The 20,128-nt window shown below is 33.0% G+C and overlaps 4 protein-coding genes across 4 annotated transcripts in view; 2 read left to right on the plus strand and 2 right to left on the minus strand.

The window, feature by feature from the left end:
* LOC144848551 (protein FAM162B-like) overlaps window positions 1–15,422 on the minus strand; it is a 153,716-nt gene extending 138,294 nt beyond the window's left edge. The window contains exon 1 of the mRNA XM_078705358.1: window positions 15,409–15,422. The gene's annotated coding sequence lies outside the window, so the exon portion shown is untranslated. The remainder of the gene's footprint in view (window positions 1–15,408) is intronic.
* LOC144848990 (ALK tyrosine kinase receptor homolog scd-2-like) lies at window positions 1,116–2,116 on the plus strand. Its single transcript, XM_078705943.1, has 2 exons — window positions 1,116–1,193; window positions 1,316–2,116. Exons 1-2 carry the CDS (start codon window positions 1,116–1,118, stop codon window positions 2,114–2,116), a joined length of 879 nt encoding a protein of 292 aa, XP_078562069.1.
* On the plus strand, window positions 3,840–5,247 carry LOC144848991 (uncharacterized). The gene is made up of 3 exons (XM_078705944.1): window positions 3,840–4,121; window positions 4,161–4,325; window positions 4,447–5,247. The coding sequence occupies exons 1-3, from the start codon at window positions 3,975–3,977 to the stop codon at window positions 5,245–5,247; spliced, it is 1,113 nt and encodes a 370-aa protein (XP_078562070.1). The 5' UTR covers window positions 3,840–3,974.
* On the minus strand, window positions 5,677–17,506 carry LOC144848502 (solute carrier family 49 member 4-like). The gene is made up of 12 exons (XM_078705282.1): window positions 17,311–17,506; window positions 16,287–16,397; window positions 15,744–15,834; window positions 14,453–14,659; window positions 12,883–12,905; window positions 11,566–11,637; window positions 11,243–11,372; window positions 10,977–11,088; window positions 10,409–10,476; window positions 8,536–8,654; window positions 7,154–7,336; window positions 5,677–6,260 (listed from the first exon to the last, which is right to left on the minus strand). Exons 1-12 carry the CDS (start codon window positions 17,489–17,491, stop codon window positions 6,157–6,159), a joined length of 1,401 nt encoding a protein of 466 aa, XP_078561408.1. The 5' UTR covers window positions 17,492–17,506; the 3' UTR covers window positions 5,677–6,156.
* Window positions 17,507–20,128: the final 2,622 nt, after the last annotated feature.

Genomic DNA, 20,128 nt, shown 5'->3' on the forward strand with positions numbered 1-20,128 from the left:
CAAGAATCAAGCATCAATTGGAGTTGATATTGTTTAAAACATGTTTCTGTTTTGTATTTTAGATTGAATACTTTCTGTTAGAATTGATTTTCGACTTAAACCTTCTAGAGGTAAGCAATATTTTAAATAATATGCATTATTTATAGGGCATTTATTTGTATATGGCACAGAGACTGTATTAACAAAGATTACACTGTTTTATTCATAAATAAAGAATTAGTTAATAGGGCATCTTGCATTTGAATATGGGGCAGCGGTCGAAGTAACACGAACCATACCAGTCTATCGTAAATTGAATTTAAGCCTACTGACATTCCCATGTGTCCTTTTTGTTTCACAGATGCCTGGAAGGTTCTGGAAAAACCCCCTTAAAACTTGGAAACCCAGAAAATGCTTTAAGAACAGGTACGTATGTTACATAGAGTCAATAAATTGTTTTCAGCAGAGAAAAAAATAGAATGAAAACGTATGAGAAGTATAAATATATTATTCCGATGATAAAAAAAACACCCCAAAATACAATAAAGAAATATTTTCTTTAATTTTCAGCCGGTCAGCCATTACAGGCTTTTTCAGGAAATATGTCGTATGCTGTTTCTACAATGCTAACGATGATGACAATGATCAAACATTTCAGTCCTGGTTGAGCATACCACCTGCTTTAAGAATTGCAATTATCCAAATCATATATGGAATTGCTATTCTCACCCTGCCTCAAACATCGGCCATCGGGTACGATAACCAAGAATTGCCATTTGGCATTGGCAATGGCATAATAAGTGGATTTGCAAGAGATCTCCTTATTCTGGATGGACGCGTCTTTGGACGTAGAAACGGCGAACCTGACTCAATGCTAGCTCTTAACTGGATAAGAAAATGGTGCCTCCTGGACGTTATCAATAATGTACCGGCAATTGGATACACACCAGATGGAAGTGACAGTAACATCCTTACGACTAATGGACATTGCCCAAGTCTGTCTAGCCCACTGACCTCATCACCAAGATGTAGCAATCACCTGAGCGACGAATCATTGTTCAGTAACACTTGGAGCAAACAAGACTTCTCCAACTTCAGAACACTGGATAAAACGCATGTCAATTGAAATCCGGATAATGGATGCAAATCTTAAAAACCATGTTCATTGTTTGCCATCTGATCGTCTGTATCCAGCAACGAAGGATAGTCACCAGGTAGGTTGAATTGAATTTGAAAGTTTCAACACTCTAATCAAAGCTTTTGACAGATAATCTTTAAATGTTTTTTATGACAGAATGAAACATTATAAATGATTGTATACGTGTTTACTTTATAGATAGTACTTGGCACTGGTTCCTATGGCAGAGTTTTGCTTAATCGCCTTGGAGATTGTAATGGCAAACTTGTGGCTGTTAAGACTATCATCACAACAACCAATAAGTCTAGAAAATTCAATCGGTTCGCCGACAAGCTGGCAGTTTCCCTTGAAGCTAGAATAATGAAGGTGTTATCCCAAAAAAGCGACGTGTTTCCACGGGTGTATGGTGTTTGTGAAGCAGTTACCTCCGACACACAGTGGGCCATTGTTATGGAATTTGTTGGTGACTCAACATCATTCAAATCAACATCATTGATGAAAGCTTTAGCATCTGGTTCACCACATATTACCACAATTGATTGTTTTCGCATTATTATGGACATCGCAGAAGGAGTTGAGGTACTTCAGATGAATGGCTTGATTCACAATGACCTGGCGACTCGGAATGTTCTTCTTTACAACAGGGGTCCTCGTATCTCTGCAAAAATTGTCGACTTTGGCTCAGTTTGCACCGCAGAAGCACCGTTTGATGTCTTCCAATTGAACAATACCGACAAAGCCGATGTCTTCGACCTCATGCAAGATCACCCGGAAAATGCACCAGAGCTGTATAACATCAACACACCACCGACCTTTGCCTCAGACATCTACAGTTTTGGTGTCATAATTGAAGGCATTGCCGCCAACAAAGCATTGATGCCGCTAATGGATATCAGCGGACCCTGCCTTCATTCGAGACCAAACCAAAGACCAGCCATCAAAGACTTAATTGATCACATTGAATTCGAATTTTTTAATTTCAAGAAGAATCAAAATTAGTATTGCTTAAAAACTTATGCTGTTTCAAATAATATATAATTGATCAACAAATAAATATGATTATCTATTTTAACTGAAGAACGTGTTATGTATTATTTATCATATAGGCAAAATTTTGATACACAGCGTGACATATGTAGGCCTACCACATGTGACGACTTTACCATAAAAATAAATTGTGTACGTACTGTGACATAAGATGATTTTACTGGAACGAATGAAAGCGACAAATGCATTCACATTGTATGTGTTACTAAGGCCTACATTTTGTGCAGGAGTATACTTTATAAATTTACACACATTTTTCTTCATTTATATTCTATTCATTTTTTAACAGTATCGCCGAAATTAAATTTCTGTATTCAAACAAAAATACAATTTAAATAAAATAAAAAATGCCAGATTTTTTTATTTTAAATATAATATAAAACTTGAGTCGGAATAGTTCGGTTGTGATTCGCAACGGATAATAAAAAGCGCTTCACAATTTTCAAACAAAAGTAATGTGCAACTTCTAAGCCCAGCATACACTATAAACAACAAACAGATATCAATTGGAATGTATACGGTCGGGAATTTATATTATTTTAAAACAGCCTAATTGTGTATAGATTCAATCCAACCATCAACATGTGTTGCTAGCTGTACGCATAACGCATTTCCGCTTTCTTTGTGCACACTTCCTTACGCGCGCGCTTGTGCCAAGGTAACGATGTTTCCATGAGGAACCTCATGACAACTAAACAAAACACAACTTGGATAAATTTTCAAGAGTGAACACGGAATCTACAAAGCTCAGTAAGTTTCTACTTATTGTTTATTATTATACTACAATATAATGTATACTTAATTTAAATTTTAAATACTTCAATTCGTTTAGATATGAATCAGTTTAAAGCTTACAACAACCCAGACCCCTACTACTAAATAAAGAATTAAAACCCCGTCTGACTTTCTAGGCACACTTAGGAACACGTTTCACGTTTTGCTTCTCCTGGTGGTATATTCGATTTCAAGAATCAAGCATCAATTGGAGTTGATATTGTTTAAAACATGCTTTTGTTTTGTATTTTAGATTGAATACTTTCTGTTAGAATTGATTTTCGACTTAAACCTTCTAGAGGTAAGCAATATTTTAAATAATAATAATGATTTATAGGGCATTTATTTGTATATGGCACAGAGACTGTATTAACAAACATTACACTGTTTTATTCATAAATAGAGAATTAGTTAATAGGGCATCTTACATTTGAATATGGGGGAGCGGTCGAAGTAACACGAACCATACCAGTCTATCGTAAATTGAATTTAAGCCTACTGACATTCCCATGTGTCCTTTTTGTTTCACAGATGCCTGGAAGGTTCTGGAAAAACCCCCTTAAAACTTGGAAACCCAGAAAATGCTTTAAGAACAGGTATGTTACATAGAGTCAATTAATTGTTTTCAGCAGAGAAAAAAATAGAATAAAAACGTATGAGAAGGATAATGATTATTCCGATGATAAAAAAAAACACCACAAAATACAATAAAGAAATATTTTCTATAATTTTCAGCCGGTCAGCCATTTCAGGCTTTTTCAGGAAATATGTCCTGTGTTGTTTCTACAATGCTAACGATGATGAAAATAATCAAACATTTCAGTCCTGGTTGAGCGTACCACCTGCATTGAGAATTGCAATTATCCAAATCATATATGGAATTGCTATTCTCACACTGCCTCAAACATCGGCCATCGGGTACGATAACCAAGAATTGCCATTTGGCATTGACAATGGCATAATAAGTGGATTTGTAAGAGATCTCCTTATTCTGGATGGACGCGTCTTTGGACGTAGAAACGGCGAACCTGACTCAATGCTAGCTCTTAACTGGATAAGAAAATGGTGCCTCCTGGACGTTATCAATAATGTACCGGCAATTGGATACACACCAGATGGAAGTGAAAGTAACATCCTTACGACCAATGGACATTGCCCAAGTCTGTCTAGCCCACTGACCTCATCACCAAGATGTAGCAATCACCTGAGCGACGAATCATTGTTCAGTAACACTTGGAGCAAACAAGACTTCAAGACTTCTCCAACTTCAGAACACTGGATAAAACGCATGTCAATTGAAATCCGGATAATGGATGCAAATCTTAAAAACCATGTTCATTGTTTGCCATCTGATCGTCTGTATCCAGCAACGAAGGATAGTCACCAGGTAGGTTGAATTGAATTTGAAAGTTTCAACACTCCAATCAAAGCTTTTGACAGATAATCTTTAAATGTTTTTATGACAGAATGAAACATTATAAATGATTGTATACGTGTTTACTTTATAGATAGTACTTGGCACTGGTTCCTATGGCAGAGTTTTGCTTAATCGCCTTGGAGATTGTAATGGCAAACTTGTGGCTGTTAAGACTATCATCACAACAACCAATAAGTCTAGAAAATTCAATCGGTTCGCCGACAAGCTGGCAGTTTCCCTTGAAGCTAGAATAATGAAGGTGTTATCCCAAAAAAGCGACGTGTTTCCACGGGTGTATGGTGTTTGTGAAGCAGTTACCTCCGACACACAGTGGGCCATTGTTATGGAATTTGTTGGTGACTCAACATCATTCAAATCAACATCATTGATGAAAGCTTTAGCATCTGGTTCACCACATATTACCACAATTGATTGTTTTCGCATTATTATGGACATCGCAAAAGGAGTTGAGGTACTTCAGATGAATGGCTTGATTCACAATGACCTGGCGACTCGGAATGTTCTTCTTTACAACAAGAGTCCTCGTATCTCTGCAAAAATTGTCGACTTTGGTTCAGTTTGCACCGCAGAAGCACCGTTTGATGTCTTCCAATTGAACAATACCGACAAAGCCGATGTCTTCGACCTCATGCAAGATCACCCGGAAAATGCACCAGAGCTGTATAACATCAACACACCACCGACCTTTGCCTCAGACATCTACAGTTTTGGTGTCATAATTGAAGGCATTGCCGCCAACAAAGCATTAATGCCGCTAATGGATATCAGCGGACCCTGCCTTCATTCCAGACCAAACCAAAGACCAGCCATCAAAGACTTAATTGATCACATTGAATTCGAATTTTTAAATTTCAAGAAGAATCAAAATTAGTATTGCTTTAAAACTTATGCTGTTTCAAATAATATATAATTGATCAACAAATAAATATGATTATCTATTTTAACTGAAGAACGTGTTATGTATTATTTATCATATAGGAAAAATCTTGATACACAGCGTGACATATGTAGGCCTACCACATGTGATGACTTTACCATAAATATAAATTGTGTACGTACTGTGACGCAAGATGATTTTACTGGAACGAATAAAAGAGACAAATGCATTCACATTGTATGTGTTGCCTGCAAAGCCTACATTTTGTAAGGGTGTATACTTGATAAATTTACAAACATTTTTCTTCATTCATATTCTATTCATTTTTAAACAGTATGGCCGAAATTAAATTTCTGTATTCAAACAATAATACAATTTTTTTAAATAAAAATGCCAGATTTTATATTTTAAGTATCATAATATAAAACTTGAGTTGGAATTCGGTTGTGATTCACAATGGATATAATAAAAAGCGCTTCACAATTTTCAAACCAAACTAAAATCTAAGTCTCTAGGCCCTATTAAACGACAAACAGATTGTGTGATATAAGGTGATGTATTACAGAATTTTTCTATGATTAGGCAAAATTGTTTTATTGTTGCTAAATATGGGTATTTATTTATAATTAATAAAATAATCATTCTGACAAATCTAGACTCTTTACTACATTAAAATTTGTCTATAAAATTAAATAAAACTGTTTTTGAAATAAAATACTTAACCAATCCTATATCAGGAATAAATGGAAAAAAAATTGTATGACTGAAAATATACCACGGTATATATAAAGAGAACTTCAAAGTTAGAAAAGATTATGCTGAATATGAATATACTGTATTTACATTAGGATTGGCAAAATCCGTCCCTCTTTTCAATTAAATCTATGGCGCAAGCTGGCAAACTCACATATCTATACCAAGTCTTTGGTAACTTTCTTTAAAGATAATAAGTAGTGGAATACATATGGTGCATGCACCAACCAGTGCCCAGTTCATCCACAGAACTCCTGTAAGAAACATAAAGACAATATAAATTAGGCTTAAAATATATTGTTGCCCATGCAGAAAATTGAAATTGAGTCAGTCAGTCGGTGAACTTTCAACTGATTCATTTCCATTTTTGGTTATCTCAGGATATTTTATGGATCATTTTTTGTGTAAGGCTACCATTATCATTATTATTTTGTGTTAATGAAGAATTCTGTTGTAAAAACCTTTTATAAATATGTGTTCATGTGATCAGAGCAAATATGTCTATTTATCTTCAAAGAGATGTATTTGTACCCAGTTTCAATCTCTGTTCCACTGTGGCCAGATTCCACTAAAACAGACAACCCCAAAAAAAAAAATGCATCTCAATATTGCATTGTATACTGTTGAAAACAGAGACCCTTCTATATATATAAGTAAGCAGTATCTGTTTTCGAGAAAAAGAGACCCCATATCGAGAAGTTTTTGTTGGGGTCTTAATTATTTGTAGTAAAATGAAAAACACGTTTACAACGGTTAACTAATGCACCAAAAATAAAATAAATCACACAAAATAGTGCACTCAATATATCGCTAGTTTTCTAAATGAATGGTGATGCCAGGTATTTTTCTTATGAGTCTGAACATATATTATACTTATCCAAAAAGGTTTTTGCTAGTTTTCACTTTTCACTTTTTATCATAATTAACCAAAATCCCAGAAACATACTTGAAACAAAAACCGTTTTACTGTAAATTATACAAAATATAATATATTTTTAGCCTTTTAAAGCCCACTTTTAGGTTGATTCTTCCATCAGAAATGCTAAATATTTACAATACATTTAATTGTAGACATGTAGCACTTGGTATTACTGTAGTAGAACCGAAATTATGAAATGTGTCATTTATTTTGTAAATGTGGACTTACCGATATTTGGTATCATTGGTATAAAAAGGAAGACAAGTGCAACTAAATTATTCAGGATAGCTTGAAACATGGTTGTGGTTCCTTCGGCAATTGGATAAGCTGTCTCTACCATCAACTCAAAATAAACAGGTACAGAACTACTAACAAGGAATGCACCAATAATTACTGAACAATATAACTGCCCTGTAAAATATATATAAACAAATCTTTGTTTTAATGCTGGAAACCAAGAGAAATGATTAAACTTAAGTACAATTATCTTCCTTGTGAACATCAAGGTTAAAATCAACCAGTAATGTAACATTAACCACTACCGTAACAACACTCAACCACTAACGTAACAATCCATTAACCACTAACGTAACAATCCATTAACCACTAACGTAACAAACTTCATTAACCACTAACGTAACAAACTTCATTAACCACTAACTTAACAAACTTCAATAACCACTAACGTAACAAACTTCATTAACCACTAACGTAACAAACTTCATTAACCACTAACGTAACAAACTTCATTAACCACTAACGTAACAAACTTCATTAACCACTAACGTAACAAACTTCATTAACCACTAACGTAACAAAATTTAACCACTAACGTAACAACAGTAGAAATTGTTGAACTTTTTTTGTGGAAAAATTCTTGTAAGTTAATCGTGTGTTTTTTAAAAACCTATGTTTAAATTTGTGCAAACGCATCTCATTACTTTATCAATCTCCACCTTTCATAAGGGATGACTATCAAAAGCAGCCATCTTGTGACCACCTCCTTAAAACGACCATACAGCATAAGCAACCACACCTCATTTGCGACCACTTCTCTTAAAGGACCGCTTCTCATAATCAAACACCTCATAACAACCACCTCTCGTAACTGATCACCTCTCTTAAACGACCACTATCTCTCTTAAGGGACCGCTTCTTGACATAATCAACGAGTTCATATCTAGTTACATTACTGTAGTGGTTGATTTTTGTTATGCTAGTGGTTAATGTTACATTAATGGTTGATTGTTATGTTAGTGGTTGATTGTTACATTAATGGTTGATTGTTATCTTAGTGGTTGATTGTTACATTAGTGGTTGATTGTTATGTTAGTGGGTGATACAAGGGATACCACTCCAAGGCAAGGCATAGCTTTTAAATTACATCTCCGAAAATTACTATTTTAAAACTATGGTTTGTTTACGATAAACTACACTGTGAGAGAAAATTAAGAAACAAATCATCTCTGCATATAGTTTATTTTAAAAACAGGTCCTCTTTGGTCAATACAATACTATTTTTGCTTGATTAAAACCGTCCCGAGTGACATTGTGACTTTTCATTTTAACTGTATCACTCAAAATTAAACATGCATTTTTTTAATACTTACACAAATGAAAAGAAATATATTGTGAACAGATAATTGTGACCCAAATGTAAAATGCAACAGAGAGAACAGTTAACACGAGAAGGACTGCTTTCATACGACCACCCATAAAATCGACACATCTGAAAAACAAACACATGCAATCGACTACATAACCTTGGCGGAAGTAATGAGCAAAAAGGTAAATCCCAATGATAAAGTAACAGCCAGAAAAATACCAGAGCTTTTTGGCAACACTAGCCATTCATCAGTGCAATTGAAGTGCTTAGACAAAGTAGAGAGTATTGGTGTGGACTGGTGGAAGACCCAAGTTAAAGCCCTGTATGATCAGAGAATCAAGCTTAGGTTCAGAGCCAGGAAATGGCGTTGATCAACTGGTACTCCACATGTTTTCAAGGAATAATTATGTCGCATTCTAATGAACTCCAGCCAATTTCATTATCAAAAAAAAAATGTCCAGAAACAGTTGTTTTCAGAACTAATATATATGGTGTACCGCAAACTTTATATCAAGAAATGTATGCATTATTGTTCTTTATTGTTTATTTATTATTTTTAACTTTTATATTATACAGTAATATTCTACCGGGAGCTGCTGTTTTAATTTACTTTGTAGACCTTATATTGGAGTCTGTTAGGGTTATACCGATTCAGCTTTTTCCAAAAGCGCCAAATTTGGTATACAGGTGGGCCACCTTATACAAATTCAATTTTTAATGGGTACCAAGCTAATTTGCATAATTTAAAATGACGGACATTTTCGCTTAAACAATCTATCTCTGAAACTGCTGGTCATAGAGAGTTGATTTTTAGCTCAAAATGTTCAGAACATAAACATTTCTATTTATTCTAATGAAGTATTTTGAAAAAAAAATTACCGGAAGTACCATTTTTAACCTTTGACCTATATTTTAAGGCATATCTCGATTGTCGTTTCTCAGTAAATATTTGTCACAGATAGTTTATATTGGTGTCAAATTGTTAAGAATGTAATAATAATAATACGAATTTGTAATGCGCCAATTCCAGTGGAAAGAAAAAGATTACTTTTCAAGGCAGATTTAAAGGCGATAGTAGAAGAACATGATCTAATAGAGGCGGGTAGGTCATTCCATAAGCGAGAGGCAGCAGAAGTAAAGGTGCTATAAGGCCATACGTTTTAGTGTTAAAAGTCGGAATGGAAAGGAGATTTTTTTAAGACAAGTGAAGGCGATATATATGTTAATATTTTGTTTGATGAAGCATTTAATCCAAAAATGCCCAGAAGTATACAGTTTAAACTTTGACCTTTATGGTGCAATTGCCAACTGCATCAATATTAATATCTTTTGATATCCATAAAACTACTTGTCATAGAGAGTTAATTTAGGTGCCAAAATGTTCAGAACTTAAACATTTCTATTTACTATAATAAAGTTTTTTCTCAAATAATGACCAGAACCATATTTTACCTTTGACCTGTTTTTCAGACAAATTACCATATCTCATTATTTTGGTTGGCGTGGAAACTTCATTTTGGTGTCAGATTGTTCAGAATATACATGTTATTATTCTGCTTTATAATAGAAGAATTTTTCAAAAAATGACAGGAAGTACATTTATTGACCAGTGACATACATACAATTCTAAATTTGTTAATTAATGGAAGCTGAGATATTAGCAAAAATCTGTACTTTTTAAAATTGCCATTTTGAAAATGGTGGCTTTTTTTTGTGGACATATATACCCCATACTATACAACACAAATCAGTTGAGAAACACATGTTTCTAATTTTTTCCCAGATTGGCCCTTTTTAGATTTATGTATACTAAAAAAGAAAACAAAGATTATCAAGAAAGTTCATTAAATAATAACAGTCAATACAATTCTAATTACCTTCCTATGACTAAGCCACCACAGGTTCCAGCTATATTTGATAAAAATCCAATCCAACCTGTAATGTTCTGTAATATGAAGATACCAATAACAAATAATATTTATGGGCTTACAAATTGGTACTGTAACTCATTAGCAAGATCACAAAATAACAGAACACAATACAGCAGGATATTAAAAACTGTATTATTTTCAACAGTGGTGTTTACATTTACAACGATGTTTGTTATGAAGAAGCATGACATGTGTATGTGTATAATTTCCCACTGCTGCCCATGCATGATGCTTCAAGCGTCAATTGTAAATTCTGATTGGAAACCCTTTTTTTCCTTGTCAATCAATCTAACATATTATGGATAAAACTAAAAGTGCTAGTGAGTCCTGTGAGCAGATCTAAACATTTATAATAACATAACGTTTTTATGACACAGGGCCCTTCTAACGACACAATCCAATTGTCTATATTAAAACACTTCTCATTGAGTCGCCTGCAATAATTGATTTCACCCACAGACAGCAAAAATCTTAACATTTTGCCTACAAAAGTTTGACAAACAATAAACTTTACCTGCTGAACATCTAGAGTGTTGAAGAAGATTGTGTCTAATTGTGAATTCCAAGCATTGAATAGTCCAGTTGTAATACTGTATGAAAGACTCAAGATCCATATCTGTGAACTCCTTTGTTAAAAGGAAAATACAACAAAGATTCAACAAAGCAGTGACACAAAACTTATACGATCATCAATAACATAAAAAAAGTATAGGTCTTCGTTTTTGGGTCTTTGGTCTTTGTTTTGTATGCACTCCTTTTATTTAGACAATTTTTCCTTACATGACAACACTCTTCATTCCTTGAACAAAATCTTGTCGTTTTTTTGACGCTGACACACTTGGTGGTAGAGGTGGCTTTGCAGGATAATATAACACAACACAAATCAGCAAGATTGCACCAAATGCACATTCTATAAAAACATGATATCTATAGTAACAAATATATAGTAATGCTAAATTTTAAAAGTCTATCATATTTTTCTAAACAGTGTTTATCAATCAAAGAATTAAGATTCAAAAGATGACTTTGGAGCCAATCTATATACATTATCACAACAACAGAATTTACTTTCCCCTTTTATTATTTTTAAATGGTTAACTCACCAATATACATCAGTTTCATGATTTCATGGAAGTGCTTGTTTCTTGTAGCCTCAGATATATCAGAACCATCGTCTAAAAAATCATATCGTTTGCTGTAAAATCTGGCTAATACCTTCAAAATATGACCTTATATGGCTTAAAAACAATGGAAAATAAAGACACAGGCCTACAGTATAAGTAAATAACTTTTGATTTCTATGATTTACGTTTCCTTTTCCTTTTCTTTTAATAAATTATTGGCACTAGATACCCATAAAGACCTGTAAGAACCACATATGAGGCACGGCATCACAAAATCGGAAATAATATTTTAGATCATATACTCGTAATCAATATTTAATAAGCTTTAAAATGAGGCATTGTTTATTAAAAGTGGTTTATTATATGAAGAGTTATTAATGATGAAAACATACAAGTCACTTTCTAGCTCAGGAAATCTTCATTTTGAGAAAATCAACAATGAAGTAGTGACGCTGATTCCTAGCCCGCCGATCAATCAGACTCTCGGCGAACTAGTATGGTACCGTGTGGTACATATAATATTATTTTTTTCTTTTTTTTAAATATGTGAATAAAAATAACGATTAAATCCCTAAATTTTCACAAAACGTTGAAACGTACATTCGAAAAACTATGGTGGAAGCCATACTGTTTCATCTTAAACAAAAGCGTCAGTCAATAAGAGAGCGTAATTTATCTTTATAGCCAATCACAGTCAAGTATAGACAAGAAATTTGAGCAACCTAACACCGTAATAAAACTGATTTATATTGGCTAGATTTAAAAACTTCCCTTAGGTTGTTAAAAATTATGGTAGCTGATATATAACATGTATCAAACATGACGTGATTCGGGTTAGCGGTTTGTTTACAAAAGCGCCCTAAAGAAAGTTGATTTTTGAGTGAAAAAAATTAAATTTCCTTTTGATTTTCAATGGAAATGACTTATAATTGTGATATACTTGTGATATTTTTTCATGAACAATAGTTTGATATGTTAAGATATTGTTTTTTATTTAAATTATTATTTAAAATGGATAGGCCGTTTTCACAATCTGAACTTCAAGGCTAAATATCTCAAAAGTTCGGGTTGCGACTCTGCGCCGCTTTGGTGTTTTTAATTTATATAAAAAACAATATCAATATCCATTAAAAAAAAAAGCTGAAAAGCTTATTATGGCCAGTTTAATGTGAATTTTATAATTATTTAGATTTTTTCATAATGATCTTTAAATACAAAAGTGTTAGTTTAATCCGCCTTTTGGTTATAATGATATTATAGTCTTGATAAAAAATAGACACCTAGAAAAATACATACCTATCCAAAATGTTTCATTGAAACTATAAAACAAAATAGAAACTATTTTAAAACCTTGGGCCCGTTTTAGATTTATAGTTTCAATTTACAAACATTAAATATAAAATCACTTTGACAAATATAGTAATCTTTGTGATAAAAGATCATCTATAATTTTATAGAAATTTAATAACTACATTTGAACTCGTCACACTATGGACGAGTTATCCGCCACACAAATACCATGTGCATGTCATACACTAGAATACACTAGAAAAACGATTATGCCATTGTGACCTGAAGAAAATAAAATGTTGTTAGTGTGCTCTCTATTTTTTGTCTAAGTATATACAGTATACACTATACATACTACATACAGTGCAGCATAGGTGAAAAAAACAAGACCCGCCTTTTACTCCAATTTTATACATGATGAATAAGTCATCAAAATGAAACACAAAGATTTTGGAAGGGAATTATTAACATGTTAACGTGTTGAAGAAATTTGGATACATAGAATACACTGCAGATGCACGCTCTTTTAAATGAGATGAACTATGATGCAAAAGATGAAAATACGACTTTTTAATTCAACTGGCCAGATGATGACATCACAATATCCAATGTGCAAAATGTGTACATGAATTCGTATCTACAATTCAACAGCTTCCAGAAAACGTTTTAATCATGAGTATCACTTTTCATTCTGAGGAGCATAACATATTGAAATTTACTGTAATGATGAAAATAAGTGACTCAAGTAATTCACCCTTTTGAACATAATGATGTCATCAAAATTTAAAAAATGGTAAAGTGTGCGAAAGATAATTGATTGACCTAGACAACATCCAAATCTTGAGGAAATTGAGGTACGGATAAGCGGAGATGCGCTCTATTAAATGTGATGAGCTATGCCAAAAGAGACAAATATCCTATATTTCATATTAAAGTGGCCATACGATGACATCACAATGTCAAAAAAGAACACAATTCAGGTGAAAAAATAATGTTTTAACGCTAAAAATGTGTGCGCGCATGAACATTTTTACATGCTTAAAATGACATGAAACGCATAGAAAGTAGATTAGAAATTGATTGATGCATGCATGCATAACTTTCTGTGAAATATGGCATTTTTTCCAACAAAAGGTTAGCGCATGATACAAATTACATTTTTGCTAAGTTTCAATTTAATTTCACCTATGCTACACTGTATATAGATATACAGTATACTGTACATACTCTATATGACACATAATAGGTACAACTCAGCACTATAAGCGTATATGCATCATAGGATGGCGTACATCAACTTTTTATGATCGTATGTTAACATACATGCATGTTTTAAACAATTTAATTTCAGTAAAATTTTAAAAATGATCATCTATACTTCATCGTCGTCGTCGTTGTTGCCGCCGTCGTCATCGTTGTCATCATCAGCAACTTTGTTGCGGATAACCAAAAATGTGTGAAAACGCAACATGCACGTATGAGCACAAAAAGTTTATGTATGTTATTCTATGCATACCCTTTATACAATAACAATAGGTAATCTTTTCAGATATTTATTTTGAAAACGGTCTCTTACTTCGTCTGGTTTTTTTCTTGAATATCTGTCACAATACTGGGTCCTATCAGAAAGGATGCTGCAACACCAAGGTATGCTGCTGCACTTGATATTGCTGTTGAGGTTGTACGCTGTGATGGTGGAAACCATGTGGCAGATAGTAGAGTAGGTGCAGACATAAATACTGGTCCTGCTGTGCCAATACAGATATGTCCAATATTCATTGTCCTAATTGGAAACAACAATAATACAAACATTACTGCACCATTGCTAAATCTTGACACAAAGCAATTAATTAATTAATTGATTGTCTTATCCAAAAAATGTGGCCAGTTTGGTTACTCTTAAATTATTAATAGTAGCATCAACCGAACAGTTTTGCCACAAATTTTGGCTGTTAGAGTAAATTTGACTCTTAAATTTAGATCTTACTAATAGATCCGAATCACAAGGAGGGGTTCCGGAAAAATCAGTCCCGAGACATTCATTGGACTGTAGAATAAGCATAGTATGTTTATCATATTTTATCTGTTGGATTATGAAATAGGTCAGTTTTAAAGACTCTCCCTACAATTATAATTTCATCTATGCTACACTGTATACCATATACAGTGTATTCCATAAATATAAATACTAATATGCTTTATGACAATGACCCAAAATAGGTACAATTCAGAACTGTAAAACATATTTAATTCATAGGATGGCACATTGCCAACATTCATATTTTAACATATGTGCATGTTGCATTCACGCAGATAACCCAAACTCGTCAAAGTGACGAGTTCAAATCTAGTTAAAAAATATAATTTGTAGTTCATGTGCTGTGTTTCAGATTAGATTGAATGTACGTTCATTATTATTATCCCAATGAAAAAAAATTAATTAATCAATAATCTTAATAATCATCCTTTTATTTAGTAAGAACTTGTCAGTATGTGCCATACAGTACAATGTAGAACTGTGTTTGACGCAACATTCCTGGATATCGCTTCAGGCAACACATGAGGTGGGAAGAATAAATTAAATCACTTTTATAGCTAACTAAAAAAAAATAATGTTGCCATATTTCAAAAATACGTTTACATTACATATTTCTTTGGTTTAAAAAAATTATTCAATATTATAATTTCAAAGCTTCAAATAAACAAACCACCATTTGCGTCTGTACAAAAAAAACAATATGAAATGTACAGTATGTTAAAACAATAACTATAGAGTTTTAAATTTAATGTATTTTGTAGCCATTTTTAAATTATTAATAAATTATTAATTAAAATAATTAATAACTTCTCTATTGTATGTTACAAACCATTTGATATTTTCAATGCCAACTGGTATACAGCGGAAAATCAAACCCATCTCCAGAATGACAGCTGACGTCATTACTGCCCAACGTAATCCTATAAAACACAATAGCAAAATGACCGTGACATTTTGGGAAAATAAAAATTGTACAGTATATATTCATGATGTTACAATGAAATACCATTTTTATATAAAGGCCCAGGAGTCAAAAATAGAGAAACTGTCCAATATAGAGAATCCGATTTGTTCAAAATGGGTAAAATTTGTCCAAAATAGAGAAACTGTCCGATATAGAGAAATTTGATTTTTCCATAATGGGGAAATTTGTCCAGAATACAGAAGTGCTGTGTCCAAAATATAGAAACTGTCGAATATAGAGACATTTGATTTATTCAAAATGGGTAAATTTATGTAAGGTAATTGTACAGTAGGCGAGGTATGCACTCTCGAAGTCCCTTCTAGGTTAACATATTTTGCTTTTTTAAATGTTGATTAAATGTTGATTAAAGGTTGATGTAAAATAATAACATAACTACAGGAATCTTACCTTTAACATCTAATAGATATGAAAAAAATACAGCAGTGATCAGAAATGTAATACATCCCCAATTAGTTAACAATGCTATGTCACCATCTGTCCACTGTAAAACTACCTTGCCTAAAAAAAAGGGATTCAGATTGTTTACTTGAAGATACTAGACCTGCAACTGTTGACATTTTGTAAAAATAATGCATACCAGTATATAACTTAAAAAACATTAAACCAGGTCATTAAATGTGCTTTCTAATGTTAATTATTATAAAAAGAGAAAAACAATGCACTAGCTCGGTTAGTTCTCTCATTGATATTTCTGGGTTTAAACTTAATAGTTAGGCTTAGTTTTATAGACCTAGCGGGTAGAGAGCGATAACGTACGTTTTAAATAAAATTAGTGTGTGACCTTAAATTAGGTAAAAAAAACCAAGGTCTTTAGAATGGTAATAGGGTCGATCATATGTGGATAAATACTGTATTAAATCTGTAGGCATATTTTATTAGAGAGTATCCACACTTGTTTCCTACCAAAATACAAAGCAAAAACAAACTACCTGTAGGTAACTAAATTCTGGAATTGATTGGTATAATTAGAAATGCGTTAAAATCCCACCTTAGGGATTGGTCTATACAGTACGTGACAACATTAATTATCTAATTACAATCAACTTTCAAAATAAAGAGACATTGTTTTTTAAATTAATATCTGCACTATACAAGGAAAACTGCACTTACAGATATTTGTATTACCCTACCCCCAAATTGTCAAAAATTGTCAAATCCCACCTTAGGGATGAGAAAAATTTTCATTCAATTGCTTGTTTTCAAGATTGTTAAAGTTCACCCCCATTCTTGTGACCTGCATGAGGAAGTTCATTGTGCGAAAGTCAGGTTGTGCAATTCTGAAGTCATAAAAAAAAAGCAGATGTACAACGTCAGGTCAATGTTGTGTTTAAAAGTTTTAGATGACATTCACATCGTCTTCCATCCAAGAATAAATGGGAAAAAAGATTTGGACTAAGAAGATGAAACTTACTTGTATCAGCAATTGGGCCCCAAGTATTCCATGTTCCTGACTGTGTAAAGGCTAGGAACGAAAATAAAAATAGCATATACCATCTACGATGGTAAACATTGCCTTTTACAAATTTTGCTTCTTGTTCATCTCTTTGAATTGTAGCATTGTCAGACAGCAGTGGTTTACATTCTTCATCCATTAAATGTTAGATTGTGCCAAGATCCAGTTTCTAGTTTAAAAGAAGTGGAACGATACTATAATTTTAATTGTAATATTTAGCTTTTAGCTTTTATTGCCACAAAAAAGAGAAAAAACAATATATATATATATATACATATTTCTTTCTCCTTGCACTGATGAAGGGCTAGTGTTGCCCGAAAGCGCTGCTAACTTTTCTTGCTCTTTTACTTTATCGTATAATAGTACAAAAAAAAGTGAAAAGCTAAATCAAAATGAAAAAGTAAAACAGCCAGAAAAGTTAGCAGAGCTAAAATAAAGTAAAAAAGTATATAAATTCAAAGGCAAATAACTGAAAAAAAAATGTCAGTGCTGTGGGTATCAGTGGCTGGATCTCAATGGAGATACAAAAAAAAGCGAAAAGCTAAATCAAAATGATATTGATAAAGTAAAACAGCCAGAAAAGTTAGCAGAGCTTTTGGACAATACTAGCCCTTCATCAGTGCAAGTGAAGGAATAAATATATATATTCAGGTTGAAAGTATCAGACCGTAAAAAATGAAAAATCAAGGCTCAGGTTAATATTTCAACATATTTATTAAAACTACAAACTGTTTCATGAGAGAGAAAAAATACCTCCTCAATTTTCAGGTGTTAGGCTCTGAGTAAATTTTGTAATTAGAAGTACAAAAGTCATAGGAAGAGACTAGAACAATTGTATATTCGACTGTTCTATTTATCTATAGGTGTCTTTAATTATTGACTTTGATATCTCAATAAGAAGAAGATAATATTATAAGAAAAGGCTTGCATAGTGATCACTAACTATCGACTGGATTATCCCAAATTTTAGCTGATCTTTTCTGGCAAATAAAAAATAAGTCAATAATAGTTCCAGATTGATGATCATTTTGATGGTAATTGCATCAATCAGTTGGGTAAAGTCCATGGGTTTAGTGATGTCAGATAGTGATTAATTACATTATTTATACATTAGCTCCCAGTGCAGTAGGGTTTTATAAAATATTGTAAAATACATTATTTATGCTAACATTATGTTTTGCATTATGTTTTATGTAATTTATTTTCAAGAGGTGTAGACCTACAAAGAGGTACAAACAAGGAGGATGAAGTTGCAATCATAATATTTACTTCTTTCTGATTAGGGCCTAGGTTAGCCTTAGCTAAGCTAGGCTAGGCCTACAGGCTACACCCCACACTGTGCACCCAGATTGAAAACATTGTTGTTTATCTTAACTTTAGACAAACCACCAAACCTTCTTACCACTACAAATCAAGACATTCAACTGAAATATGCTAATAAACAAGACATACATAAACAAACTTCTTTACTCACTTTTAATTTATCGAAAAAGCAACTGGAACTGATGAAATACCAACTAACTTCTAATTATTTTGACATAAGGTATATTGATGAGGGCGTAACAGTTGTTCTAAGAAATCCAACCCCCCCATAATTCTCAACCCCCCCTTAACAACGCATGCGCGAAAAGGGAGTTTTTCATGTTTATTCAACGATTACACGCTTCACTGATCTTCGCTGGCTTGGAGGGGAGGTTGAAAATTTTAGCTAAGCTAAAACTTTCAACCCCCCCCCCCCGTGAAAGTTAACCCCCCCGCCCACCTCCCTTCTCTTTTGACTGACCCTCCCCCATCTCTTATAGCAGAACCACATAGTTACCTAAAAAATAAAAAATAAATAAACATGGATATTACGAGGGCCTTTTTATAATCATAATTTTATTTTTTTATGTCGCAATAACAATAATAAAATTTTCAGAATGTCTCCCTCTGTTTTACAAAGAAGAAGTTCTGATTCATTTTTTCATAATCGATCAGTTCTCAACACTATGTCAAATATAAATACAAACAAAATGGTTTTAATTAAGAATATCATAGAAATTGGAGGGGGTTCGTTTCCATATAACCATGAGGTAGGCCTACTTGTCTAAAATTGTCAACCCCCCCTGTGAGAATTTCCCCCCTCTGTTTAAAGAAGTTCTGAATCGATATTCATCATTATTTTTTCATAATCGATCAGTTCTCAACACTATGTCAATTATCAATACAAAATGAATTTGGTTTTAAATCAGAATATCATAGACATTTGAGGGGGGGTTCGTTTTTATGGCCTATCTAACATTTTCAACCTCCCCTGTGAAAGAATGTCCCCCCTCTGTTTAAAGAAGTTCTGAATCGATATTCATCATTATTTTTTCATAATCGATCAGTTCTTAACACTATGTCAAATATCAATACAACAAAATTTGGTTTTAAATCAGAATATCATAGAAATTGGAGGGGGGTTCGTTTTCATGGCCTATCTAAAATGTTCAACCCCCCTGTGAAAGAATGTCCCCCCTCTGTTTAAAGAAGTTCTGAATCGATTTTCATCATTATTTTTTCATAATCGATCAGTTCTCAACACTATGTCAAATATCAATACAAAATGAATTTGGTTTTAAATCAGAATATCATAGAAATTGGAGGGGGTTCGTTTTCATGGCCTATCTAAAATTTTCAACCCCCCTGTGAAAGAATGTCCCCCCTCTGTTTAAAGAAGTTCTGAATCGATTTTCATCATTATATTTTCATAATCGATCAGTTCTTAACACTATGTCAAATATCAATACAAAAT

The sequence above is a fragment of the Antedon bifida genome, chromosome 7, assembly GCF_963402885.1.
Source record: "Antedon bifida chromosome 7, ecAntBifi1.1, whole genome shotgun sequence".
Classification (NCBI taxonomy): domain Eukaryota; kingdom Metazoa; phylum Echinodermata; class Crinoidea; order Comatulida; family Antedonidae; genus Antedon; species Antedon bifida.

Coding starts and splice junctions, on each gene's coding strand:
- LOC144848502 (XM_078705282.1), bottom strand. CDS start 17,491: ATGGATGAAGAATGTAAACCACTGCTGTCTGACAATGCTACAATTCAA. Junction 10,477..10,976: donor ACACTCTAGATGTTCAGCAG/GTAAAGTTTATT, acceptor TTCATATTACAG/AACATTACAGGTTGGATTGG. Junction 7,337..8,535: donor ATATATTTCTTTTCATTTGT/GTAAGTATTAAA, acceptor TATATTTTACAG/GGCAGTTATATTGTTCAGTA.
- LOC144848991 (XM_078705944.1), top strand. CDS start 3,975: ATGCTAGCTCTTAACTGGATAAGAAAATGGTGCCTCCTGGACGTTATC. Junction 4,122..4,160: donor TGTCTAGCCCACTGACCTCA/TCACCAAGATGT, acceptor GACGAATCATTG/TTCAGTAACACTTGGAGCAA. Junction 4,326..4,446: donor CAACGAAGGATAGTCACCAG/GTAGGTTGAATT, acceptor TTTACTTTATAG/ATAGTACTTGGCACTGGTTC.
- LOC144848990 (XM_078705943.1), top strand. CDS start 1,116: ATGGATGCAAATCTTAAAAACCATGTTCATTGTTTGCCATCTGATCGT. Junction 1,194..1,315: donor CAACGAAGGATAGTCACCAG/GTAGGTTGAATT, acceptor TTTACTTTATAG/ATAGTACTTGGCACTGGTTC.